Source organism: Gadus chalcogrammus, chromosome 22 (assembly GCF_026213295.1).
Source record: "Gadus chalcogrammus isolate NIFS_2021 chromosome 22, NIFS_Gcha_1.0, whole genome shotgun sequence".
In the NCBI taxonomy this organism is placed as follows: domain Eukaryota; kingdom Metazoa; phylum Chordata; class Actinopteri; order Gadiformes; family Gadidae; genus Gadus; species Gadus chalcogrammus.
Genome location: NC_079433.1, coordinates 14,866,140 through 14,892,803, shown reverse-complemented (window position 1 = coordinate 14,892,803; position 26,664 = coordinate 14,866,140). Strand labels below are relative to the sequence as shown.

Sequence of the window (26,664 nt, the reverse complement as noted above, 5' to 3'; positions counted from 1 at the left end):
CTATGTGTGTACATCCAAATCTCAGCAGTGTCAGGTGTAAAACTCTGCATTCGTTTCTTTTCACTCCAGAACATGTCATCAAAATGGATAGAAAACCAAAGGAACAGAGAGGCTAGGGGGGGGGGGGGGCAGCTCTAAGCTAGACGGTCCTACCCTCATCATGTTGGAGCAACGTAGAAAAAGGCCCACCAAGAGGGTGGGAACAGACTTCAGTCTCCTGTCAACACATGGCTGACAGCTCAAAGCCAGTCTCTGGGTCTCCTTGGTGGATTTCCTTCCTTTAATAAATGCTGGTAGTATTATCCAAAGGAAAAAGCCGCCATGGACGTTTGAGTTTGTGTAGGTCAAGCATGTACTGTAACTTCAACCACCCATGGGTAAAAGAGCATTGTACCCAGTAGAACGGGAAATGGTTTCATGATTGATTTAAAATGGCCTCACGGCCGATATGAAGACAGTGTCTGACCATAACAGATGGACTGCGTGTTCGACTGGAATGAGTCCTGATCACATATGGAGAGAAGTCACAGGTCTAACATTTGACCTGTGAATATAAACTAGAAATTAATTCTGGATAATTATTTATGGTACCTCTTCCTATATTTTGTCTTTTCCGGCCTTTAGGATGTGACCTGGGGGAGGAGGGGGCTGAACATGATAAGGGGATAAAAGGCACCACCTAAAGCTCAACCTCCAGCCCAGAGAGCAAGGCGCTCTCTGAGTGGAGCACGGCGGCCAGAGCGAGTCTCTCCAACCAGTCGCTGGATAGAATGACAATTAAAAGTGATGCTGAACGTTGATTCTCACAGCTGCTGTGAAGAAAATAACAAAACGCAGACAGGCCAGACCAATCAGTTTACTTCCATTACAATACTGTAATGGAAAAAAAAAAACATGTACAGAGGGGGCATTGAATCTAAATTTTGAAATGCGGCCAGTTTTGTGGGCTAATCAGAGGACAGAATTTACCATGGACAGTCACATGACCCATTGTTCTACAAGCAGTGGTAGTAACATTTAGGCGGGGGAAAAAAAAATCAAACAAAATGTGACAATAATTCGAGGACTCCACTTGCATAGTAATGACATTAAGCATTGCAAAAAAACAGTTAGCGGAAGTACCTGGCAATCGAATATACACGAGATTCCCGAAAGGAACCAGAATAGATTTCCCTTTCACTAGTCCTTGATTAGGAAGATCCCCTCCCCATTTGTATTCATCCGAACTGATTTGCACCAAGAGTGGACACCTGAACAGGTTACGTAGCATCAAAGCCCTGTCCCCGTCCCCAAATCTAAGGGAAGGGGGTCGAGGTCATGGTCTGACCCCCAGGCAACTCTTCATCAACTTGAGGTCAGGTCCGGTCAAGAGAGCCGTTTATTTTTATGAGGCTTCGACCCGATCCTGCGATCACTTCCTGCGGCCCATAAAAAGACGACAACCACGGCCATTTTTAAAAACACACAGGGGGGGTAGGGGTCGACCGACACGGAGCTGCGACACTTCTGCTGTGAGAAGGAAGAGACGCCAAAGAGAACACCAGCTACTGCTAGCCTTCCCTCTCGAACTGTACAGTCCAATGATGACACACACACACACACACACACCTATATATATGTATATATATGAACACAATCTGACACATGCACACAAGCAGTGCTTGCAGGCTTCGAGAGCCAAATGCCATCCGGAGCACTCTAATGGACAGGTAGAATGGCGTTCTCTTCTCTAGGTTCTGCCTTCCCATCTCAATCTACGCTGAACCAAGCGGGCCAGATCCCCTCTTTCAGACAAGTGCTCGTAATCACAAGCGATGGCCAACACAACCTTTCGCCTTCGTTGATCGTACCTCCCTGTGACACTCAGTGCATTTGAAGACGACTTGGTGGACGTGGAGGGGGGTACGGGGTGTGTGAAGCAGGGTGTGCTTTGAACTGGGTTCCATGTCAACCTCCCCACACACACACACACACACACACACACACACACACACACACACACACACACACACACACACACACACACACACACACACACACACACACACACACACACACACACACACACACACACACACACACAACGGACCATCACACTATACAACTCTCCATATATCTATAGATCTTACCGAGGGAAAGGTTCTGTAAACACTCTTCAAATTAAAATGTTCTATAAAAAAATAACATTAAAAAATGCCTTTACATATACACAGACCAAATTTAAATAAACATTTACTTTGAAAGAGAAAAATGAATTATTGCACGACTTACAAAACCGCTCGTATGTGTGTTTACTAGAAAAAAAGAAAAGGAAATCAAATCTGCGAGTAGAAAACGGGCAGCTTGGCTGCGACGAGACAGAGGCCACTGTAAGCTAAAGGCCTCTCCCTCTGAGGCCGCTCCCAGCGGACCGTGACATCAACGCCGCTCGGAGGCCCTGCACCGACGGGGGCAGAGACTCAACCTAATCACAGGGGGGGAAAAATAAAGGCAAACACATCTCTGTCCCAGGCAGCCCGATCCTATCCGGACCGACGGGTGGAGGGGCGGGGGGGGGTCGCTGCTGAGTCCTTGGGCCAAGAGTGCTGGGGGGGGGGGGGGGGGGGGGGCCCTGGTCGCTTGGGGCCCTTGCTCTGAATAGTCTTTCAGTAGGCAGGTGGGAGGGGAACAGAACTGCAGAGGGAACGACGAGAGAGGACCGGGATGGAGGAAGGGGGGGGGGGGGGGGCGTTTAGAGCTGGCCAAAGAGGCGGGGCTGATGGGTCGCTTAGCGTGGGTGCTGCCCACTAAAAACAGTTAGCTGCTCTGGCTGTCAGTCTGTCCGAGTGCCTGCCTGCCCGTCGGTGGCTGTCTGTCCGTTAGTCCTTCCAGACGAAGCTCGGGGCGGCGGGATGGGTCAGAGGCGCGGAGGGGGTGAGCGGTGGCCTCTATCTGCTGAGGCTGACGGGGAGGCCGTCCCGCTTCCTGCGCCGCCAGGAGGTACGGTGGTACTGCGTGTGTGTGTGGGCGTGCGTGTGTCCACGGGTGGTCAGGACGGGACTGCTGACCAGTGCTGGGTTGTGGAAGCCCTTGACGTTGAATTTTGCTATGTTCTGAAAAAATGATAATGATAGGGTTAGAAATATGGACACGTAACGGTAACACTATGAGCAACTAGAGCTGTAGCGACGCGTCGATGATGTCGACGTCAAAAATTCGACGACGGCAAATTTCTCCGTCGACGATTTTCGAGGACAATGGACAACAACACAGAGAACACAGTTCGCACTTTGCTGAGTCTGTTGCTTATTGGGATATATGTTTACCGTTTAATGGGAAAGAAGGCTCGTCACCTTTATTATGTCCGTGGTCGTCGCATGGACTATACGTCATCCAGCTCAGGTTGCGTAGCCGTGCGTGTGCGCGCGACTGCGCGTGTCGGCTCATTAGCATCTGTACCGTAGCGGCCCGTACCGTAGCAGCACACCTCTCCCAAGTGGCCAAATTGGCCTGGCCTGGCCAGACTGGCCACACTCACACTGGCAGATTTGAGCACGGCTGGCCTTTCATTTTGTATAACAGTGAAACTATTTTATTTATTTTATTTTGTGTAAAGCAGAAGGTTTTTTTCTGTGCAAAACTGTTGTTAAATAAAGTATATGATTAAGAATTTTTTGGTATTTATTTGAGATACATTATAGTTTTTATTAATCGAGCAACAGAAATAGATAACCATCCAATTAGTCATTCGATTAGTCGACTAATCGATGAAATAATCGCCCGATTAATCGTTTAATAAATAATCATTTACCCCCAGCCCTATGAGCAACCAAAAGAATACAATCATTTACCAAAAATAACCATCATTAACTATTTACTGTTACTTTGATAATGGTGTAGAAATGGTTGAAATCAGAACTTCAACATCTAAATGGTTAATGGAACGGTTCCCAACTTCAACATCTAAATGGTAAAGGGAACGGTTCCCAACTTCAACATCTAAATGGTTAAGGGAACGGTTCCCAACTTCAACATCTAAATGGTTAAGGGAACGGTTCCCAACTTCAACATCTAAATGGTAAGGGAACGGTTCCCAACTTCAACATCTAAATGGTTAAGGGAACGGTTCCCAACTTCAACATCTAAATGGTTAAGGGAACGGTTCCCAACTTCAACATCTAAATGGTTAAGGGAACGGCATGGTACACGACTGTGTGGTACACGTGTGTGTGGAACATATGTGTGTGGTTCACGTGCGTGTGGTTCACGTGCGTGTGGTTCACGTGCGTGTGGTACAAGGGTGTGTGGAACATATGTGTGTGGAACATGTGTGTGAAACGTGTGTATGGTGTGTGTGGTACACGTGTGTGTGGAACAAGGGTGTGTGGTACAAGGGTGTGTGTAACATATGTGTGTGGAACATGTGTGTGTGGAACGTGTGTATGGTGTGTGTGGTACACGTGTGTGTGGAACGTGTGTGTGGTACACGCGTCGGTGGAACGTGTGTGTGTGTGGTACACGTGTATGTGGTACATGTATGTGGTACATGTGTGTGGTACACGTGTGTGGTACACGTGTGTGGTACACGTGTGCGTGGTACAGGTGTGCGCGGTACACGTGTATGTGTGTGTGTGTGTGTGTGTGTGTGTGTGTGTGTGTGTGTGTGTGTGGGGGGGGGCCCTCCGGTGCCTACCTTGTGCGTGTGGTTGGGGTGGGGGCTGGCCGGCGGCTGGGGGCTGCTGGGGGTGGAGACAATGGCGTGGGCTGGGGGGGGCAGGTGGAAGAAGGTGGGCAGGTTGCTGGCGTCGATACACACCTGGCGACCAGGTATGGAGTGCATGGAGAGAGCCCCGGGCAGCGAGACGTGCGCCTGACACACAGACGAGATGGGGGAGGAAGGGATGAGATAACGACAGTGTAGAGGGAGAGCCTCCTCAGAGCGACGATCACATCAACAGAGAGTCACCAGCGCTTTATCAATACCCCAGAATGAGTTCTGGTCTACCCTACAGGGGGGATTATTGTGAAACATATTGTGTCTCTATCTTGACTCGATGGGGGAGCCATGGCTAACAGAGACCTTTAGAATGACTGCGGAGCGAGTGAGAGCGTCATCAAAGAGAACAGGCTCAACATTCATCGCCAAAACTTACGCTTACAAAAGCGAATCTCGCCCTTCACACCTTGGCCCACCCACGTGTGAAAACTAAATGCTTTTCCCACGTCAGGGCTGAAGAACAATAAAGTCTACGCACACGTTAAAATTCTTTATATTGCGCCGGTGAGAAGACTGATGTAATACCTCAACTATATAGCCAATTATACAGGATTTTTGGCCTTTAAATCAAGTGTTAAATAGTCTAGTGTTAAATAGTGAAACCGGTAAATCGCTGCTTCCCTATCTAAAACCCCATCTCCCGCCGCAGGCTGAAACCTCACCCGCCAAGACTGACTTGGTGAATTGAAAACAAGATATTGTCTCAACATTGTCCCACTTCAAAGCAGTCGCTTTGCTTAATTCATGAATTTGTGTGTCCATTATTCTAGTACTTTTTGGGCTATAACTTCATTGTTGAACACCAAGTGCAAGACGCTTTGGTACAAAAGCTTCTTTTAAATAAATATAGAGTTATGTTAGGTAATGGATTGAAAGGACCTTGCCAGCTAGAATGGTAGAACCATGATATGCTGGGTTTAAGGTGAGCTGCGGCCCTGTGGGGACCGGCGGTGTACCTGCGACCCAGCAGGCATGATGAGGCGGCAGGGCTTGGCCATGGGCAGGCCCGGCGGCAGGCCCAGGCTGGGGGGCAGGGCGAGGCCCAGCGTCTGGAAGGAGGCGTAGGGGTGCAGGGCGGGCGGGGCCACCGGACACGACGGTGTGGAGTCAGAGTCCTGGCAGGGGGAGAAGACCCCTCGTTATACATCCAAACACATGGAGCTCAACAGAGCAGAACCCAACGTATGAGAACTCTGGGATAGTGGCCCGCTGTGGGGTGGGGTGGGCTTACGTTGTCCGACCCGGAGAGAGAGGACACCGAGGAGGCAGACGAGTGCTGCCGGGGGCTGGACATGGACATGGGGGAGTCGGCGCTGTGGGGGGAGCTGGAGTCCCTCTGCTCCTCCGCCGCCCTGACGGCGGGCTCCGGCTCCGCCTCGGACGCCACCTCCTTGGGGAGACAGCCTGGGGAGAGGGCGACGTGGGTGAGACGTTGGAGCCAAAAGAGTTGCCATGCATGAGCCAATGGTCTGCCGGTGCGGTTCAGGTGCGTTTATGTTTGCATTAGCCTTGAAATGTTTCTCACCACGGCTCTCGGTTCGTGCCAGCTGCCTGCCCCCCCACTTCTTGATGATCCACTCCCGGTAGTCGATCACCTCCTGGGTCAGCCGGAGGATCCTCCCCAGAGTGCTGCGGGACGGAAGGAGGTGCTTAAGAAGAGGGTTTGGCCCAAAGGACCTTTGGTGGTCATCCGGGTTCTTTTCATTTTGTTCAAGATCAATTGGAGGTGGGAGTCAATTAAAGTAAATTGTATCACATGGAACCCATCTCAACAGGACATCCCACCTGCCACAGTCTTTGTTGGGGTACGACCGCGCCAGGGGTGGCACAGCGTGGCTGAGGACCGTGTATGCGTAGTCAAACACGTCCTTCACGTTCATGGCGCCATACGAACTCCTGCCAACGTCGTTGCCTGATTTAGAATTGGAGTGAAAGATTAGAGATTTTCAGTTCACTGATCTCATGAAATATAAAGAACACAATGCATAGCATGATACTAGGGATGGAATGGTTCAGGAAAGAGATCTGAATTATTTTTATCAGATGTGTATTCCCTGTGCAAGCAGGGCTCAAGACTAACATTAAAAGAAAAAAAAAATTCTCATTTGATGGCACCAAATGTCCCGTGCCATCCATTTGTGGACATTAATTAAACAATTCACTATCTTTCAATTACCCACTATTTTTTTTTACAGGCGCTTGTGTCACCTCTGCTCGACCAAAAAAAAACTTACCACACCGTGCTAAAAACCGTGTTATGACCCAAACCGAAAAAAGAAAAAAAAAACATTCAGGAACACGGGGAATTACTATGACAGCCGTTTGAGCCCACAGATGAACATTTCTGGTGCCCTTTGTAACTTATGTGGGCTCCTCAATGGGGCCTCTCCTGTGGGTGAAGGGCCACACACCTGGGAGCAGGGGGTCCTCTATGCAGAGCATGGACGGCCTGCAGCCGGCGTTCATGGCCTTCATCAGCTCCTCCTTGGCCATGTAGGCGCCTCCGTTCTTGACACGGATGCCCGTCTTCAGGTAGTTGAAGTGGCGGCCGTAGAGCTCGAAGAACTCGATGAGCAGCACGCCCAGGTTCTCACTGGGGTTGCGTGCGTCGATGCGTGGGTGGAGCTGGAGGGGGTCGAGGCACCGGGGGTTACTGCACTGGCCTGAATACATTTGTCTTAGAATTGATTTGAGTTGAAATCGATCGTCGAAACTAAGATCGTGATAGTCGTTGGGCATGTGCCAAAAAAACGCCCCTGGTTTAGTCTTAATGGGTTAGGGGTTACTTGTCTGAGCAAGCATCCACACAGTTTGAGGATCTACCTAGGAAGCCTGGCTCCACAATATTGTCACAGACAATTAGATGTTCATGAAGAAAATAGGATGGAGATTAACTCTCGTATTATTTTGTCCACAAACGTGACCACACACCTCGTCTTATTGTATTCTTCCTGATGTCAAACCTCATTTATGTAGAAAGACAGGCGGGTGAACACACCTGGAGGAAGCTGATGATCATGAGGATGAGGCTGTAGGAGCTGATGCCCCCGGTGAAGACCTCGTTGAGATCCCGCTGCAGGAGGAACTGCTTCAGCACAAAGATGAGATAAGGCAGCATTGGATACTTCTGAAAGGAGAGATAGGGGAGCGATAGGCAGAGAGATGCATAGGGAGAGAGAGAGATACGGGTCAACAACAACATATTGATTTCATGTACGTCTTGTAGTCAGGACAGAGAGACACACTGGACGGTCGATGTGGAAATGGAACAGTTATACAAATGATGTTCTAATGTCCGAATAAAAAACTGCACAGAAAAGACGACGACGATGTTGACCAAAAACGGGTTCTTTGTTGAGGGTGCCTTACAATTTTGCCACACCAAAAGGAACGTAATTTATTTCTCCATTTAATTTGGCACCATAAAGCTCTGTATAACGAGTGTTGAACGCTAGAAAAATCACCCCAATCATTATACAATGTTGTTTTGTCATATGCAATACGTATCTAGGAAAATCTAAATATCTCGATACGATTTTTTTCAAATATCGTGCAGCCCAATATATAGTTTGACAAAAGCTTGCACTAACTAGCAAAAATAGCACAGGAGTAGCAGAATGGATGTGCATGACTAAAATACGTGTCAATACGAACATTCAGTTTCATGCCTCTTCAAACTGATTGACGACGTGTGATGTTAAGCTTAAGGTGTGGTTTGCTTGGCAGCAGGTCTAACCTTAACATATTCTTTGATGAAGTTTGCGGCCTTGACGCCCGTCTCCACATTAAAGCTGATGTCCACCTTGACCTCCGTCTCCTGGTCTGTCAGCTTGATGATTGGCACCTGCGAGGAAAGGTGTTGATTAGAGGCAGTCAGTGGATTTTAGTTGCTCAACATCAAGATCGGGTTGGATTGGTTAAGATTTGGTTAAGATATGGAAAAGTGCTAGGTGAGCAAGGTGGTCACATTTAGTGACAGTTTTTTTTTAAATAAATTACTTTATAAATATTCTACTAAAGCAATTGTAAATCATTCTAACATTATATTCTGAATAATGAATTGAATTGATTTGCATCTCAGGAAAAATAGCTAATAGTAAATATATCGGCAAGAATACATCCAGGGTTGACGTGCCATGTGATAATCTTGTGAAACTAAGTGCTCTCTCTGCGATAAACGGCCGTTGCTTTCGACTGAAGGACTACTCAACACGACGGCATAAGAGGAGATCTTGAATGGTCTGGGAGCGGTTTTGGGTGGCGGTCTACACCGGTGAACCGCTACTCACCGTTGCCTTGTCCAGCACTTTGATGGAGAAGGGCTCGGCCACGTTGTGTTTCCGCAGGGCCTGCTCCAGCTCTTGGAGAGGGAGGCGGTCCCACTTCCCAAACACCACCAGGTCAATGTCACTGTGGGCCAAGAGGAAATTACAACGTGGAATGCAAAAGGAGAACTGTATTGTACCATGCACTGAAGGTCTTTTGACCATGGCCATTGGGGCTCACCTTGTCGGAAGATAGAGTCCTGTGCTAAAGCTGCCAAATATCTGGACCTAAGAAAGACAAAGATGTGAAAATTTAATGATGCATGAATATAAACTTGTGAATATTGAAGATTTGCAAATGCAAAAAAGTGCAGTACAAACAATACATACAGTATGTGTACAATGCTTCACCATTTGTAGTGAATCGTGATTCTTGCATTTTCACGAAAATATTTCTGAAATCATGCAAGGTAAAGTGAGGTGTGGTACCAACAATGGGACAGCACCTAGCATTGATTGATTGGTGTCCGCTTCAAAGTTTGATTTAGTAAACCATCGCCGAGTAACGTTCGGCGTGGAAACGGGTCAAGTCAAGTTCCATACAATTATAATTGTGAAGAAAGCAGAGGTGATCTTTGGGCTTGTCTGAATTATATATTCTGTCAAGTCTACTCTATTAGCCCTTTCACGTATGAACTGCAAACCGGACAGTCTCCTGATAGAGCAAATTCTAAAATGTTAACTTTATCAATGCCGGCAACTAGGGGTTTGAACGTGTACTTGTCAAGCCAATCCTAATGATAACTTTGCGCATTGTTGTATTAGAGACTATCAATAGGTTTGTTCACCAAAGTTAAGTGGCTCGCCCGATCAGGCAGAGCTCCCCAAGCATTCCACAAGTTGTACAATAATGACTGCTTGCCAGGAACCTCCTAACTGAAGTGTGTAGCAGCATAGCGCTGCTGTGGGGGTGTATAGAAATATAAATATAATATATAAATAATCACACATCTCAGTGTCAAAATCTCTCTCTCTCTATTATTCACCGTCATCCACTTCCACCATGCATTTCCTTATCAAAATACCCAGCAGTGTTTCCCCTGAAAAAACAATCCTAGTGGTACGCACAAAAAAAACCTAAAAAGGGACGAGGCGCGGATGATGGCATATTGGTGAGGTGGGCCTCAATCATATTGGGTCGGTGGGCGACGGTCATATTGGGTCGGTGGGCGACGGTCATATTGGGGCGGTGGGCGTCGGTCATATTGTGGCGGTAGGCGTCAGTCATATTGATTGTGTTATAAAACTAAAAAATAAATGATATAAAAACGAAATCGGTATTTTAAACCAATCAAATGCTAGAAGTAGCCTGACTCTTCTTTGGTAGTATAATAAGGGGCTTAACATATAAAAAAGGCATTGATATCTTTGTAAGTGCACAGATTGTTTATTAAAAAGGACATCTTATACACACTATACCATCAGTAGTTCACCCGTCGACGCCATCTTGTCAATGCTGTCTTGTCAATGTCTTATCAATATCTTGTTTTATTAATTAAGACCCTTATTATACTACCAAAGAAGAGTCGGGCTACTACTAGCCTTTTAAGTGGTTTGAAATAAGGATTTCGTTTTTACCATAACACTTGACTAGCCTGGTTCTACCAGACTCTCGTACATCACTTCATTTCATTTGTACAGAGAGTATGGACCTAATCAATTGACAAACGTTAACTCACTTGAAGGCGGGTGTCTGTTGAAGTTTAAAATGATTGGATCTGCCCAGTGCGACTCTGGATCTGCCATAACCAATCGCTAACGTTTGGTTGTGACGTATGTCATGCGCCGGGAATCACGCGCAGGTTGTACACAAACCAAACACCTTGCGTGTCTGCACGAAAATGTCCGTCAACGACAGCTTCAGGTTTTGTTCGTCTAATTTAAATTATCAGGGAAAAATTGCACATTGTAAATCAACTACCGACCTACAACAACAACTCAAACTGGCGCACGACTTTATCGTCATTGTTCTCAGACACGCCCTCTGTTCGCTGATTGGGGGCCGCTGTGGCGGCACCAGAAAACCAAATTACATACAGCAGGTCCAGACCTAGTACTGAAGGGAAATTCAAATTGAGCGGAAGTACTTAGGCGGGCGGAGTCAGGCTAACACTTGCCCCCATCGTTCCAAGTTTATAGCGTTTTGGTAGAATCGGCTAAAAACAGCCAACTTAAGAATGCGTCTATACTCTCTCTTTTGCTCCCAAACGAACATTCCAACTCGTTATCATACTAAACGTATCACAGATCCATTTTACATCGGATTTGTTCTTTAATGCTCAAAAATATGCCAAAGTAAATATTATTAAAGTAAATATTAGGCACAAAAGGATGTTACATTTATGTAACAGTTTTGTAAACAAACTTTCTATGAAAAGGGGGATAACCTATTTTAGAAATTGAAAAGGGAAACTAAATGCTCCAAAACACACCCACTATGAAAATCCTCTCACCCGCGAACAGCCAAACTCATGTATTAAAGAAAGAACTCCAGTATACTTGAATCATCTAAATTCATGAGATATTTTGGTGAAGGGACGGAGCATATGCTCGTAGGTCGAGTATACCATCTGTCTTTTCACCGGCATGATTATTATACCAAAATGTCACATATTCGCATCGCAGCTCAGCTAAATTATTTTTACCGGGCATGATGACTTTATTGTGCATCAGCCGTGACGTGAGAAAAACAATTTGTTTTCACATACAGGCAGGCCAGAAGGGCGGGATCTGCTTATCGTTCGTTTTTTAACGCATTTTTTGGACTGTACAATTAAAGGTGAAAAACTGCTTCTGATTATGAATTATTATTGCTGTTTAATTAGAAAGATATCAGACATTCAATTGATAGTCACGCTCTGAAATGGGGATTTGACGGTATGAACTAAAGATGCACTCACCTGTATGTTTCCCTCGTGTCTACCAGGGTATGTCTGTCGAGGGGGTGGGGCTTCTAAGCAAGCCGTCTGGCAATAGCAATCCTCTCTATAGAGCCATATCTGGTCAATAGTTCTACAAACTAGGTCAATCACATGGAAGGTACCCTGCCCTAAACATAATGTCGCTTTATAAAATTTCCCTCGATTCCCTGAACGAACCAGAGATTGATTGGTCCGAAATAAGGCAGGGGTGGTCTAAACCAAGTGTTCTCCTATAGCACAGCCAACTAGGAAAAGAGCGGCCACTGCTTGATTTCATAGATTTTATTAATTAGCCTAGCATTTATTCAATTATACACCATAGGCCAATTCCTCAACGTAGGCCATGGTCTATTTACAGTCGACAACAGCTGGCCAGGTTTGTATGTGCCAATTACACACCGACATATCCCAGCAACATGATTGGTTGGTTGAAACATATGACAGGAAAGAACGTGAACCTCCCCCCCCCAGGTTTGAGTGTGTTTCCCTTCAGATGTTAGTTTTTCATTCAAGGTCTGATTTGTACGACCGAGTTGTGAGTACTGATGAGTGCCTTACCTCAGCGTTGGGCCAGAGCTCCTTGATGACCGTCTCTATCCTGTTGACGACCTCCTTCCTCATGGCCGCCTCCTCTGGTCGAGGAGACATGAAGTTGTAGAAGTCCACAATCTCCTCATGGAGGCTGGACACAAAGAAAACCAGCTCAGGAACAGTTTTGGAAAATAAAACTTTATTTTGTCTTCCCCCAAAAAGCAGTAAGTTTTTGACCAACATTATATTGTCTTTGATAGTTTAGTCGATTTTTCTTGGCAAACACTTTCATCCAATGAAACTTACAGTCCCTTTAATTTACAGGCCTACATGTCCCAAGTTGCCGTCAGATGGACATCGAACACCCAATCATTACAACATGCCGCCCTATCCTTCCCAGTTAGAAAAGGGCCTCTTTTAGCCATTCCATAACCACATAAACTTCTCAACCAGCACTGACATCCTCATCTAAACAAAAAGGGTATTTCTGAGTTTGTATCAGGATTTCAGGACTAATTCAATGACATAGAACCTAGCCTGTGAGTAAACAAGGATATAATGTGATTATTGTACTAATTCCCACTTGATGTTGCACATACAACCAGGGGATTGGGAAGAAGTTAGATATTCTATTTTACAAGCAGAAATGTTGGGCCAGACAAAACACTTCTAAACAGTGGATCACTGTTCCTCCTCAGGGTCCTTCAGCTTTTCCCCTGCAGGAATGTCCACCATGAGAATGTACACCATGATGTCAGAAAGAAATACAGGATGGGGCTGTCACACTCAATAACTAGCAGCCTCAAGGAGTTGCGCTCTGCCCGCCGTGCACCCGCTTGACGGTTAATATGGTGCCTGCCACCGAATAAGAGGGCAGAGTAGTCAATGAATGACAGCCAATCATAAGAGGCCATCCGTATTAGGCTGCCAACCCAACAGGACAATACAGCTGCCATTTAAAGGTTGGGTATGGAATTCTCTTTTTTGGCCATTTTTGCAAAATTACTTAAATCCATAACCCACTTACAGTCACTGAGTAAGAAGTACTGACATGAAAATTAAACAAGTCAATCATCTGTGGAACGGCCAGGGCTCGAAAAACTCCAGCCAATGATTTCCAGACCCACCGAGTGGCATTGGACAAAACGGTCGTACTGCACTCCCCCTCCCCAGCGCAACCCCTTCGTGCACGTACTCAAACCTCGTGACCCAGAGCAAGCTTCTGTTTGTTGTTATCCTGCGGTAGCTACTGGAGCTAGCTAGCGAATGGCTCGCTCTCGCGCATCTGTGTTCGTTCGTGCATGATTGCGCGTCCATGTACTTGAAATGGGTGGAGTCAGAGTCAGCGTTGAAGGAGAGGGGGTAGGACCATTTGAGTTTTGTATTTTCAAAATCTGCTGCCGTTTCGCAAATCCCATACCCAACCTTTAAGTTAAAAGGTAAAACTTTACAATAAGCTAAATTATTTTCCATTAATCACATTAATTTATACAATAAGAATTAACCATCAGTTAACTAAAGATGTTGATATGTTTTGCTAATGGTATATTCATGTTTACTTATGGTGTTCATGTTAAGTTAGGTAATAGCGTTCAAGATATTCCAAGGTATCATATTAGTTTTGGGTTAGCCATTACCCACTACCCTCATTCAAATTTCCTATGCTAATGCTATATATTAATGTTTATTCAGGTTTTAACTCATTAATCAGTCCCTCCAGAAAAACGCGATTATGCGATCGCATAATTCCACGCATAATCAGCCGACGAACGCTTATTCACGCGGGGCCCGCTTTTTTTTCAAATATGCCGCACTTTTACCGCATAAATTGCCGATTTTTCACGCAAAAATATGCGGGGCTTGCATGATTTCATAATCCCCGCATTTTCGTTGCAAAAAAGTCACATATATTTTAGCAGAAAGTTGAAAAATGTTGCGATTACCTCACACAAGAGCAGCCATATCCCCCTGTTGCAATGGGAACGTTATGAAGTGACGTAATTACGCAACGTGAACGTCATCGAAAAGCTGCATTTTTTTAATGCTCCCGCATTTTTGCAAGTTCCCACCATTCCATCGCATAAAATTGCATAAATATGCCACATATTTCATTACATTTTTTAAGAAAACGTGCCGCATATTCAAGGATTTTTGGCCGCAATCACAAATCACACTTTTCTCAAGGGACTGAATTAATTGATGTACCCTTATTGTATGCTTTACATTTAAATATGTAGTATACTTGATAAGGCGGGCTTCAATGTAGCATGTCTTTAAAGGGACACTGTGTAAAAAATACTCCCATCTAGTGGTACAATTGTATATTGCATTCAAACTAATAGTGCTCGCTTGTTCAAAAACTACGATGGGCAGTATGTGCCAAGAAGCTGTGTCATGACATCTAATAATACCTCATCGAGCCATTCAAGTGAGGATGAGATTCGTTATTTCAAACTGCATTGAATCATTAGTGTAAGCTAATGATGAGTAATTATTCCTCGAGCAAGATAGTGTATTATTTCAGTCTTCATTCACGCTGGCTCAGAGTGAAAACGCGTTTGCATTTCCTGTACCACGTAGTGCTTTTTGTCCCTCTCGGCAGTTCATAGACCGGAAGAACATGGAAGCCTCCATGAAGCTTACCCGTCCTATGTAACTACATATTAATTATTCTTCGCTCAGGAGGATAAGTGAGATTTTTAGCAGATGATTTTGCACCAATGAGGACTTATTTATGAATGAATACGTTGATTTGAGATAATAAATGACTTAAAATATTACACAGTGTCCCTTTAATATAACTATTTACAGAAAATAGGGCAGGTACAAATCAGTAGAATTTGTATCTCTGATGAAATCTATATATAAATAAATAAAATGTAAATAGAGCTACTAAAATTCCTCAATTCCGTTTAGAAACTACAATGCAAAAACCTTTTTACGTAATCCATTGATTAGTGTAGAGTTTAATTGTATTCTTTATTTGAATAACACGCTGCCACACCGCCACACAAAATGCTAATAGTGATTAAACTAAACTAAAGATGTATAATTCTTTAACGAGTATGAACGTAGGACTATGTGGCGGTAGTAGCTTGTCAGTCTATATGGTGCCGAATTTCCAATAATAAAGTAATTTACGTCACCCATTCACGGATTCACATTGTTACCAGGTGGGTAACAATTGTAGCTCCATTTGCTTTTACTGCAAAGATTTCGGTATTATAAACTATGACCGAGTCAATCCTAGTATATATTGAAAAATGTTAATGTAATGTTTGTCAATGAAATGTGATCATCTCAATTAGTGATGCCGTATTGGTTTCCCTGATCTTGGAGTTACAAGGAGTATAAAGAAGAGGTAAAAAACACCAGAAATAAATAAAAAAATATGTATATGGGCAAGTTATGCTCTAGTAAACATGTCTTAAGTAAGCCTAACGTTATACATAAATAAATAGTACGCTATGCAATGTGCATTAGACAAACATTGTGCACTACACACTACGAAATCTGTAGTAGTTATATATACGGTATAACAGCAATATACTGGCTTCGTTGTAGTAACCTTTCATTTAATGGCTGATTACTTGATATATATATCTATATCTTACCAGCCAACCCTCATGTAATAAAAGCGTTTTAACAAAGATTATCTGGAGTTATATAAACAGCTATTTTTGTCGGTTACTAATGCAACATTCCACAAGTTCACGGTTACCCAACTCTCGGACAGAGCACCCCGGAGTGCTAAGATACATGCTATCGTCCCCGCCCACAGCACTGAAAAGCCGACCAGCCGGGGCTAGCAGCCGGGGCTAGCGTTAGCTCACCCGCTAACCGGGCGAAATCCATGGTGAGAACTGAATTGGTGCGTACATGGTAGCGTTATCAAATATATGAAAAATCACTAAACTAAATTCGTAGTAACAACTATTGTAGTAACACCAAAGGAATTATATAGAGTCATTTTTTTATACCACAATTCTCCATAATTAAACGATATCGTTATAACAGCCATTCTCTTACCCAAGAAGTCCTGGGTTGTATTTCCTCGTGTTCCATGGCATCCAGGTAATAGCATAATTACCATTAGTGCAGTTTGAAAGCAAGTAATTCATCCCATAAGTGCTCGCCTTGTTGTCACTTTTCCTTCGGCCTGGATGGTGATTGTGGTGATTTAGAGGTATGGAAGGGGGAATCTGGTGCCCCTTTACACAAATTTGTTGCAAATTGAAAGGTGGAGGCTCCTGAAGGTGGCGATGGTATTGGTTAACATTATTGTGCATGCGGTCACTGAAGTTAAAGATAAAATTGGCACCGCCAGCGTTTTTATTTATATTCCCCGTTCCGTTTGCACTAAAAGTCCGGTCTAATGAGCACTTGGAAGAGAGACGGTCCGTTCCTGATTCCTGCAAAGAGGAGGAAACAGACCCCGTCGTTTGGGACATCTTTCCCTCACCTAAATCCACCGTCACACCGTTGCCATTCGCGTTGGCCGGCGGGGTCAAAGAGTTCTGTACGTTCCCATTCGATATCGCCATGCCGAGGGAAGAAATTGCAGTGCCATTAATACTAGTGCCGTTCATGATGCTACGATGGCTGCTGCTCAGACCAGCAGTCACGTTACCGTTGCTGCTGCAAAAGCTATTACTTGACACCACGGCCGCGACATTTTTAAAAACGTCCAACGTAGGGTAGTTCAAACACGGGCTGTGTTTCTGATTGTGATGCCGGCCAGAGAGGTCCCGTACTCCCTGAGAAGTCTCCCAGACGTGCATCCATAAGGCGTTCGCAGGTCCTTTCTGTTCGGGCTGAATCCAAGCTACCCTCGGATCCATTCAACTTCTTGTAGGTGGCCACTCCGAGTGTGTGAAAAAGCACTGCCCGTTACAATGACGCGACGTCCAGGTCCGGGGAAGGGTTAAGATACCTAGCTCACGAAAATAGGAGGACTAAACATGAAACCGTTTAGAGACCATTAATAAATTGGTCCTTTACACCGCTAGCTGAAATAAGGCTAGTGGATTCCTAAGTGAATCCAATATGGCGTAGTCTCTTCAAATCGACGCGCATGCGTACTGAGTAGACAGTTTGAATGATCTCCGTGAACACACCCCCGCCCGCCGCCGCCCCCTCCTCGCCCACCTCTCATCGCTGAAGCTCTCGCCTGGGGAACACATTCATTACATGATATATCCTGGATGTTCCATGTGCAATTATTTTTGACATTCCTCATTTTTGCTCGTTACTTTGCAACCATAATTACTTAAATCTTAAAAATGAAAGTATGGGGGCGCCAATACATGGACAAGACTTGAATTGACTTCTTAAACCCGGATTACGTTAAAGAAAACATTGGTTGTCCGCTCCTGTAAGGCTAGAAAGGTTAATATCTAGATACAATGTTGATGTTATTTCATGCACTTTCCCTGTTTTTTATTTTTCAATGTAGGTTACTCTTTAGGCTAGGTTCGACTATGTTAGGCCATCTGTTCTTTAGCAAAAGTCAGGTAGGCTAATTGTTTGCAAGCTTTCTTTGAAGACTACAAAAAGGTGAGAAAATATACCCAAGCTATAATTACAAACGCCTTGTTTTTCTTACAGAAAGGTGCCAATGCACTGGTCACAATCAGTGACGGGACTTCAGAGATCTTGATCTCGGAGGCCAGTGGATCTCAAACATTAGGTCTGAGACATTACCAGAAAGGGCAAAAAAAAACACTACCGGCATCGAGAAAAAAATAGTTTCACCCAGAAGTGCTTTATTGATCGACTTTGGATAATATCAACCATATACACCTCGATAATACCTACCATTCATTCACCCACTAATTTAAATTAATGTTGTTTCAATGTTCCTTTCCCAATTTAGGGACATGTTAACTTAGCTCAAATATTGTTGGCCTTGTTTTCTTGTCATAAAAAAAATACTTTATTGACTGATTGACCATAATTTCGAAAATATGTTACGTCGGGTTCATTTCACGACAGGGTTAATAACTGCACAACACCTGTTCGAAAACAAAGGCGTTAACCGTAGCTTCAGCGGCTCTGCAGCTTGTGGAGAGATACAAATAAAAACTTAAATTTGTATTTTCTAAATGCTCTTGAAATTGACACGTAATTCATGGCCCAGTTCACATCTCGTCTCTTGATGTCGTCTTCCGTACATATTATTTTTCAAAATAAGGTCCACCAGCGACTTAAGCTTTGCTGTCATATGCTAATGTAAGGATTCCTTCTTCTTCTTCTGTGAAGGTTCGCACAACAGCACATAATATAGTAATATTCTGGCCAATATACGCCCTACCGGTCGATAACCGTACTGTCTATGACTTCAGAAAAACATCGTACCTCCGCTCCTACCATTTCATAAGGGAGGCAGTTAATTGCGATGCGACGTCACAACGTACAAACAATTAAGCTGTCCAGCCACAACCTTCCGTGTAGGATTATTTTCATGCAGAAATAATACCCACAACAATTCCCACGCCAAACCCCCACTCACGTGAGGCATGCGAGTCAAAGAACCCCCCCACCCTAGGCCAGTGTGTCGGTGAGCGTGTCACTCTCACATTACATCCAGGCCACCCGGCCCCTCCCACTGTATAAACGCAAAGGAAAACATCCTCTCTCACGCTAAGATCCCCAATTGAATAGATACTTGCTGTCGTTTACAGTAAATCAGTGTTTACGTAGCCCTGTGTTCTTGCATCCGGACACCGTTTCATGCGTTCACAGCAGCGATACACCTCTGTTATAGGCACATTAATCTTGGCTGAATGTGCACGCACACTCGCGAAGACGGGGGATAGTGAGACAGAAATAGCGGCTCCATACTGAGTAAAATATACAATGTCAACATAACAGTCAGGTCTAGAATAAAAAGAGCCTAATATTTTAGAAGGGAGCTGTGTGCGACCAGATGTGGTGAAATAGTAATTAGGCTGATGGTGCAGCATCCTCCAAATATTTACCCCATATTTGGAGGGAATCTGCATTCACACTGCACTATCAACTTCTACTAGCCTGTGGGCGCATTACATGCAGTGTCACGTCATTTAGAATTAGATTTGAGTCGACGATATGGATGAGTAAATTGTTCTAGCCATGCAATATACTGCGGTCGCAGACAGAAATGAAAGAGGTTCATGCTCTCTCTGCTACTGTGATGAGAAACAGGTTTGCTAGAAAGATGAATACAGATCCCTAAATTTTAATGAAATTCATAGGGTACATCTTATAAGAGGCAGCTAAATGTTTGAGAGATAAACACTTTTCATTCAGAGATTAACAATCGTTTTTGTTGCATGTTGAGTTTGAGTTACTTAAACTCGCTCTATTTAAGCACCTGACGAATTGAGAAATTAAATAAAATTAACTGAGTATGGTACTTCCCTTTTGACAATAAGATGAAACAACTTCTATTTCACAAAAAGCCTGAGAATTCCTTTAAAATCGCTGAAGTGAGCATATCTTGGCAACACTGCAACAAATCAAATCTACCATGTTCACGTTTAGTATGTCTTTCTACCCAAAGTACCACTCAACTTGTTTTCAGATGGCCCCCCCCCACCTCGAGGGAGTTCCTAATGTGACTCCACCCCCCTCCAACGTCACCATCACCTCATCCACTTTAGTTTATTTCTGTCTTTATTTCTCTTTGCTTCATTTGCTCCACTTTGAGTGTGAGGCACAAACCATCCTTTTAATTTCAGGCCTGAAGGTGGAGGAATGTGTTCCATCGCTGGTTCATTCCTCTCCTTTTGTGGCCCATCCCTGACGTGTCGGGTAGGAGTCTCTTGATCAGCTTCCCCTCTGACACCAGGTACCTGCTCTTACTTCTACAGGGATCACAAATGACTGTTAGATATACTATTTAGGGGGGGAATTTACTGACTAGAATTCAAATGGGCACATTGTTCATTTAAAGCCAAGTCATCGAAGTGATGCCTAGAACCAAAAAAAGGGCATGGCCTGAATCGATATACTGCTCCTTCCATTGCAATTCAATAGCAACCCGGTTTGGTTCATTATGGACATTATCACTTCTGTGATGGCTATCCTTAAAATGTAATATAGTATCCCCCTGTGTTATATGTCATTGGAGAGACCTGCTGTGAGTTTCCCTTACCTGTTTTTTTAGAACACAAAGGGTATAAGCGCCTTCCTAGATTCAGGGTAGTCTTCAAATTTATTGAGATACCATCTAAGACAGAAGAGAGAAAGGTGTCTTCAGATTTTTTTCAATATTTAATACAATGACTAAATTAAAAAAATATATAATGTATATCAAACATCTTGGTTAAGTGTTTTAGGGTTAATCTCTGGCGTCTTGTCTCACCTGTGGTGGGCCACAGCTCTGCTAGCGAGGACCACCAGGGTAAAGATGGAAAAGGATGTACTGTGCACCGAATGGCCAGCCAGAGCGAAGCCTGCCCACTCCGTTATCTCGCCTAGGAAGTTTGCTCCGGAGACATACTCGAACAAACCCCCTATGGATGAAGATCAAATAATAAAAAAGGGCCTGCAACTGATCGGTTCTCTACACTTGATTGAATTGGACACTTACAAAGAAGTGCCTGTTGTGTTGACATTGTATATATTACTCATTATGGGGCCTCTATTTCTGTCTGGTTCTGTCTCACGATCCCCCGTCTTCGTGAGTGTGTGCGTGCACATTCAGTCAAGATTAATGTGCCTATAACAGAGGTGTAGCGCTGCTGTGAACGCATGAAACGGTGGCCGGATGCAAGAACACAGGGCTATGTAAACACTGATTTACTGCAAAACGAAAGCAAGAAGCTGCTTGATTGAGCTTCTTAGCTTGAGAGAGGATGTTTCCCTTTGAGTTTACACAGTGGGGGGGCCCCGGGCCTCCTGGATGTAATGAAAGGGTGAGTGACATGCTCACTGACTCACTGGACTAGGGCGGGGGGTTCCTTGACTCACATGCGTCACGTGACATATTGAGTGAGCATGCAGTCATTTGAAATGCAAAAACAGATTTAACAATGAACCGAATTTCATGGCTATTATTGCTTGTCCTCCATTTAACAATAGTTCTCATAAATTTGCCCCAGACTCGCACTAAAAGGCAATCTTCATAAAAATATAGACGTATATAACATGTTTCACTTATCTCGGTTATAGGATAATAACAAAAATGAATCTCACTGGAAAACCGGCTTAACTCTCCCTGTGTGTCTGTGTTTTCTGTTTATTTAGGTTCACAAAAAAAAAGTAATCCTACACTAGAATTGATCATACATCCATGGTAGTTCAAGTATCTTAAACCACAAAGAACAAGGTTACTAATTGCATCTTGGGATGGGATGTGGGAAGTATAACTTCTGTCGCAGCAGTGGGCCTTCTAATGTCTTTCCAATCATTATTTTAATGTTATATGTCGATAAGAAATATCGCCTTAAGAAACTGTTACTTGATTGACTACTTAAATCCGAAACACTTGAGACTTGCAGCCTTCAAAGGAATGACATAAATTTCCTGATGCTAGGGGTGTCTCAATCAAAACTATTATAAAAGTCGCAGTTTGACGACGTTGGGAAGTAACATGGGATCATGGGAGCTTACACATTTATGTATGTAGAGGTGAAGACACATACATTGTCTTCACCACCATTGCCGGTGAAAATCTATCGGACGTGACTCAGATCACGTAAGAGTTAATGTATTAATATTTTACGTTAAGTCAATTCATGTCATTGTAACAAGTAACACAACTTTAACTTGCTTCCTCAACATTTGTTGAGTCTACTACCCAAACCGCTGGAGTGTTATGTTTGGGAATTAAACCTCGGAGAAGCCCAGCGCTGTTATCCTTGGCCCAAACTAATCATAACAAAACAACTTTAGGAGCATGTTGAATGTTGTTGTAACTTTTTAACGCTATCATACACGCTAAAGTGTTGACAAAAGATTCTACTTGATGGGGAGAGATTGATGGGGTTTTTGGTTGCATTTTTAAGTTGGAAAGATATTGAAAATTCAGATATTCACAGCCTGAAAAGTTAATGCATCTCTTTAAGATATAGTTAAGACCTATAATGAACATGAAACTGCTATGAACAGAATCTAGGCTATATTATTATGAAATCATTTTAAATAATGTATGACATTATAAAATTATCATGATTATTTTCAATAATAATGTACTAAGATTTATAAAAGGGTCTGCATGGAAGCACTGGGTTTATAAACTAGTGGAAAAAACTAAAATGACAGCCAACAATGGCAATCGGTATCTGCATGCTATTTGAAACATCTCCCATCTCCATTTGACCAGCCTAGATCCCTCACCTCTGGGGATCTTGTATCCTGTCTCTCCCGGCTTTCTTAAATTCCGTAGGATGTGGTCAGAGTGAAGATTCACCAGCCAGCCAACCAACCACAGAGCACATCCTGAAAACCAAGAAATGAATTGATGAGTAAGATGGTGGAGGATGTAAACTGGAGTCATCTTTGACACTCAAGCTCATCAGAGTTAGACTTGGTAGCCCCCCCCCCATTCTGCCGGCGATTTGAGTTCGCCCTGCAGAAGGGTCTTGAGAAGAGCAATACATTTCTTTCTAGTTTCTATACGTTTTTGCGGGAGCCAATCACCAAACTGGCTTTTCCCCCTGGCGCGCTATAGGCTGGTTTAACACAATGACGACAGGGAAGCGACGGCAAGCAGCCAATTGCATCCAGAGTAGGGATGGGCATATGTTGGGCATAACGATATATATCACGATATATAAATCATAATAGAACCATTTCAGAACAGGTTACATAGACTCTAAGGAAAGCCAAACTGCTAAATGTATAAAACAAAAGAAGAAAGAAACTTAGTACGTCGTTTTGAGAACATTTATTGTGCAAAACTAATCATACAACATAATGTTGTAGCTGCAGAGACTTTAACAAAGAACATTTTTTTCTGTGTAATGACGTATACTTCTCTTAATGAAATTAAAACTGTTGGTGTCTTGTTAATAAAGAAACGGATACTGTGAATTAGGGAAATACGTCCAGTATTAGGCATGGCTATTTTAAATAAAGAAAAATCTTCCAAGTGTGTGCACCGATACTTGTTATTAAAACATAAAAGTGCAAAATGAACGTATACAATTTTGAAATGAACATGAAATGAGCGCAATCACCAGCTCCTCCGTTTCGCTTTCAGCCATATTTACTTAGATGACGATGATGCGTTGAAGCCGGTTGCAGCTCGTGGCTCTTTATATTTTGCGGGTAGCGGATGATGCGATGCAGCTGGTTGCAGCTCGTGGCTCTTTTTAAATTTCGCGGGTCGCAGACGATGCGTTGCAGACGGTTGCAGATCGTGGCTCTTTATATTTTGCGGGTCATGGATAGATCGCGTCAAACATGCATTATCGCGATAGAGCAATATAACTAAAATCTCTATCGTAGGCCATTTTTTATCGTTTATATCGCCTATATCGAGTCATTTGCCCATTGATCACGCCTCTTGTGCTGAAGAAAATGACAGCAGCTTCCCCAGACCAACGTGCAATCTACAATTGAGCTTGGTCTGGTAATAGCATGGCAACCTCAGAGTACTAACAACATCAACGCTGCAGATTGTTTACGATCTTTAATAGATAAAGTGCTCATCCCGGTGTCCAGGTCTCCAAAATGTTTGGTGCCAATTCGCCCATAGGGGGTGCCATGATTCTTGGTGATTTTTACAGACCAAGTAGGCCTACATGTACAAGTACTTACATTTAGGTACTTCCCGATATTGAGTATTTAAAGATGACATATTATACCACCAGGTATGACTGATTAGCCGTTACTAGCCGTTTTGAAAATCTGCCTCTTCTGACATCACAAGTGGGCGTGTCCACCTAGATGTACGCTGGATAGATCAGTCTAGCAGCCTACCAAGTGGACTATAGCAAACGTTGCTCATCTATCCGTCATACATCTAGGTGGACACGCCCACTTGTGATGTCAGAAGAGGCCAATGGCTTTAAAGGCTTATCACACTCACACCTGGTGGTATAATATTTCACCTTTGATAATAACAATAGTGTTCAAGAGCCAGGAAAGCCACTATTTCAGCGGGAATTCAAACACTGAGATCTTTAAAAAAAAATGGAGGTGCTGAGAGTTCTAGGAAAGAAGCTCTCGGACGCCACAATCCACCACTGCCCACACAGAGCTCCACACAAAGTGCCTCAAGCAGAGTAGAACGATCACGTTTTGAGCAGTGGCAAAAACCTAGGATTACCCCCTTTGTTCTCTTAATTGGTCGTATTTCAGTAACAGAGATGAAATGGCATGGATTACTATGTTGACGGTCATATAAGACTAATCACCACGCTCACTGGCTCTACGACATAACGTCACATTGCGTAAGGAGGTATCGGGTGGTTGTATCTGGGAAGTTTTAAGAGTAGGCCTACAGTATCGGGCCCGAGTCTGAGTACTGGTGTCGGTGTACATGCCTTATTTGACATGCTTAACATGTTTGCCTCTTGCACCTATTATGTCCGTCTGAATAGGTTTCGTGTAGATTTTCGGGAAAAAATTCTAAATAAACAACATATGGTACACATGGTCTATGGTCTGATCTTAAGAAATACGCTAGTAAATCAACATTATTCCACTACCAAATGGTGGCAGCAGGAACTTGAAACTTGCCATTCACATAGAGGGAACCTCCCTTAACCTATGTGAAACATTTTGCATCGATATCTCATTCCATGACCTCACAGATTCGATTACATAAATTACTCTTATGCATAGCACCATTTTGCCTGTGTGTGTGCGTGTGCGTGTGCGTGTGCGTGTGTGTGTGTGTGTGTGTTAAAGGGGGCTGTCGCTGCGGTCGTGGGCTTTCAATACATTTCGTAACTGCTACATCATTATCATTACTCAATCGCAGTGGATGCAGCTTCCACCTTTTACCTACCTATGATGAAGCAGGGGTGTGTCACCCATCCTTCTGGGTATTCGGCATAATGGCTCAAATATCGTATCTGCATGTAGCCATTAACTATGCAGAATACAATGGCTAGGACGAACGAGACCACAGGTGTAGGTTTACCTCCTCGAATTAAAAATGGATAAACAAGGGACCTGGAATGGAGAGTACATGTTATACAACATTCTTGCCAGGCGTGTCTGTAATATTGCATTAGTTGTGTAGTACTATTACAATTATGAAATACATTGCCCAAGTTAATAAGTGTATCACGGAAAATAGAAAAGGCTGAAGGTGAAAATGTCATAAGTCGACAAATATTACCTTATCCGGGAGAATGTTGTTTTTAAACCAAAGGCATGTCGATACAAAAAGGATGACCCAAGCTACCCCCAGATCTGAAAATTGGTGAGCTTATCGAAATAAGTACCATCTGATAAGAATATTTTCTTAATAGGAAACACCACGGAGGGAATTGCGAGTGGAAGTATTAACTTACCCACCTTTGAACATAGTGGCAAAAATACATTGCTATCAACAGTGCATTCGGTAGCTGTGAAGTTTTTGCAGAAGGCGTCCACAAAACGAGGTAGAGGGGCACCATGAATGCAGGTAACTCTTGAACGAACCAGGCAAATTTGACGTTGATTGGAAATCCATATTTACCCGAAGCATATCGACCATAGGGCACGTTTTCAAAGAGCAATGTAAAGAAAGTGCATACAGCCATGAATATGAAGAAGTAGCCCATGCAGTCTAAATAATACTTCTCCTCCTGCTCAGAGGAGAACATCATTGCTGGAAGGGTGTCCATACTAAATAAACAAGCTCACTATTTAGCAGAAGTTGTAGTTCACAGAGCTTAATTTGATATTTAACAAAACTACTACACTATGCAACACTACTGCTCTGCATTATGGTTGGTTCCGCCTTCTATCATCTGTTCGCTTCACGTCAACCAATCATCAACATGGTGTGTCGTGCTCGTCAACCAACAAACCAATCAGCCACGTGGTGGGTCGGTCTGGCAAAAAAATCGACGAGTGGACGATGCTCTTTAAAATGTATTATTTATTATACATTATTGCAAAGTTAATTTATAATTTTTTTAATTCAGATACACGATTCAAACGAAATTAGATAGATAGACTGGAAAAGAAGAACATATTGTCTTTA

General features: G+C 43.6%; 2 protein-coding genes across 3 annotated transcripts; both read right to left on the bottom strand.

Annotated features, from left to right (window-relative positions):
- Positions 1-2,759: 2,759 nt before the first annotated feature.
- tent4a (terminal nucleotidyltransferase 4A) lies at positions 2,760-17,619 on the bottom strand. Of its 2 annotated transcripts, none has more exons than XM_056583142.1 (13): positions 16,563-17,619; positions 12,561-12,684; positions 9,263-9,309; positions 9,046-9,166; positions 8,493-8,600; positions 7,755-7,883; positions 7,168-7,381; positions 6,542-6,668; positions 6,282-6,385; positions 5,988-6,160; positions 5,713-5,871; positions 4,673-4,849; positions 2,760-3,092 (listed from the first exon to the last, which is right to left on the bottom strand). In XM_056583142.1, the coding sequence occupies exons 1-13, from the start codon at positions 17,372-17,374 to the stop codon at positions 2,928-2,930; spliced, it is 2,460 nt and encodes an 819-aa protein (XP_056439117.1). In that variant the 5' UTR covers positions 17,375-17,619; the 3' UTR covers positions 2,760-2,927. The 2 variants fall into 2 exon arrangements, with proteins under 2 accessions (XP_056439117.1, XP_056439118.1); XM_056583143.1 differs by lacking the exon at positions 16,563-17,619 and adding an exon at positions 16,148-16,549.
- Positions 17,620-19,091: 1,472 nt separating this feature from the next.
- Positions 19,092-26,451, bottom strand: srd5a1 (steroid-5-alpha-reductase, alpha polypeptide 1 (3-oxo-5 alpha-steroid delta 4-dehydrogenase alpha 1)). Its single transcript, XM_056582921.1, has 6 exons — positions 25,992-26,451; positions 25,477-25,643; positions 22,857-22,958; positions 20,881-21,031; positions 20,671-20,745; positions 19,092-20,380 (listed from the first exon to the last, which is right to left on the bottom strand). The coding sequence occupies exons 1-5, from the start codon at positions 26,300-26,302 to the stop codon at positions 20,679-20,681; spliced, it is 798 nt and encodes a 265-aa protein (XP_056438896.1). The 5' UTR covers positions 26,303-26,451; the 3' UTR covers positions 19,092-20,380; positions 20,671-20,678.
- Between the last annotated feature and the right edge of the window lie 213 nt (positions 26,452-26,664).

What these genes read in the sequence shown, in the direction of transcription:
- tent4a (XM_056583142.1), bottom strand. Translation starts at nt 17,374, where the DNA reads ATGGATCCGAGGGTAGCTTGGATTCAGCCCGAACAGAAAGGACCTGCG. An exon ending in CCCAACAAAGACTGTGGCAG is followed by an intron (nt 6,386 to 6,541) that starts GTGGGATGTCCT and finishes TCCGTCCCGCAG; the next exon opens with CACTCTGGGGAGGATCCTCC. An exon ending in ACCCCAACCACACGCACAAG is followed by an intron (nt 3,093 to 4,672) that starts GTAGGCACCGGA and finishes TCATTTTTTCAG; the next exon opens with AACATAGCAAAATTCAACGT.
- srd5a1 (XM_056582921.1), bottom strand. Translation starts at nt 26,302, where the DNA reads ATGGACACCCTTCCAGCAATGATGTTCTCCTCTGAGCAGGAGGAGAAG. An exon ending in ACACCCCTGCTTCATCATAG is followed by an intron (nt 22,959 to 25,476) that starts GTAGGTAAAAGG and finishes CTTGGTTTTCAG; the next exon opens with GATGTGCTCTGTGGTTGGTT. An exon ending in AGGATACAAGATCCCCAGAG is followed by an intron (nt 21,032 to 22,856) that starts GTGAGGGATCTA and finishes CTTCATCCATAG; the next exon opens with GGGGTTTGTTCGAGTATGTC.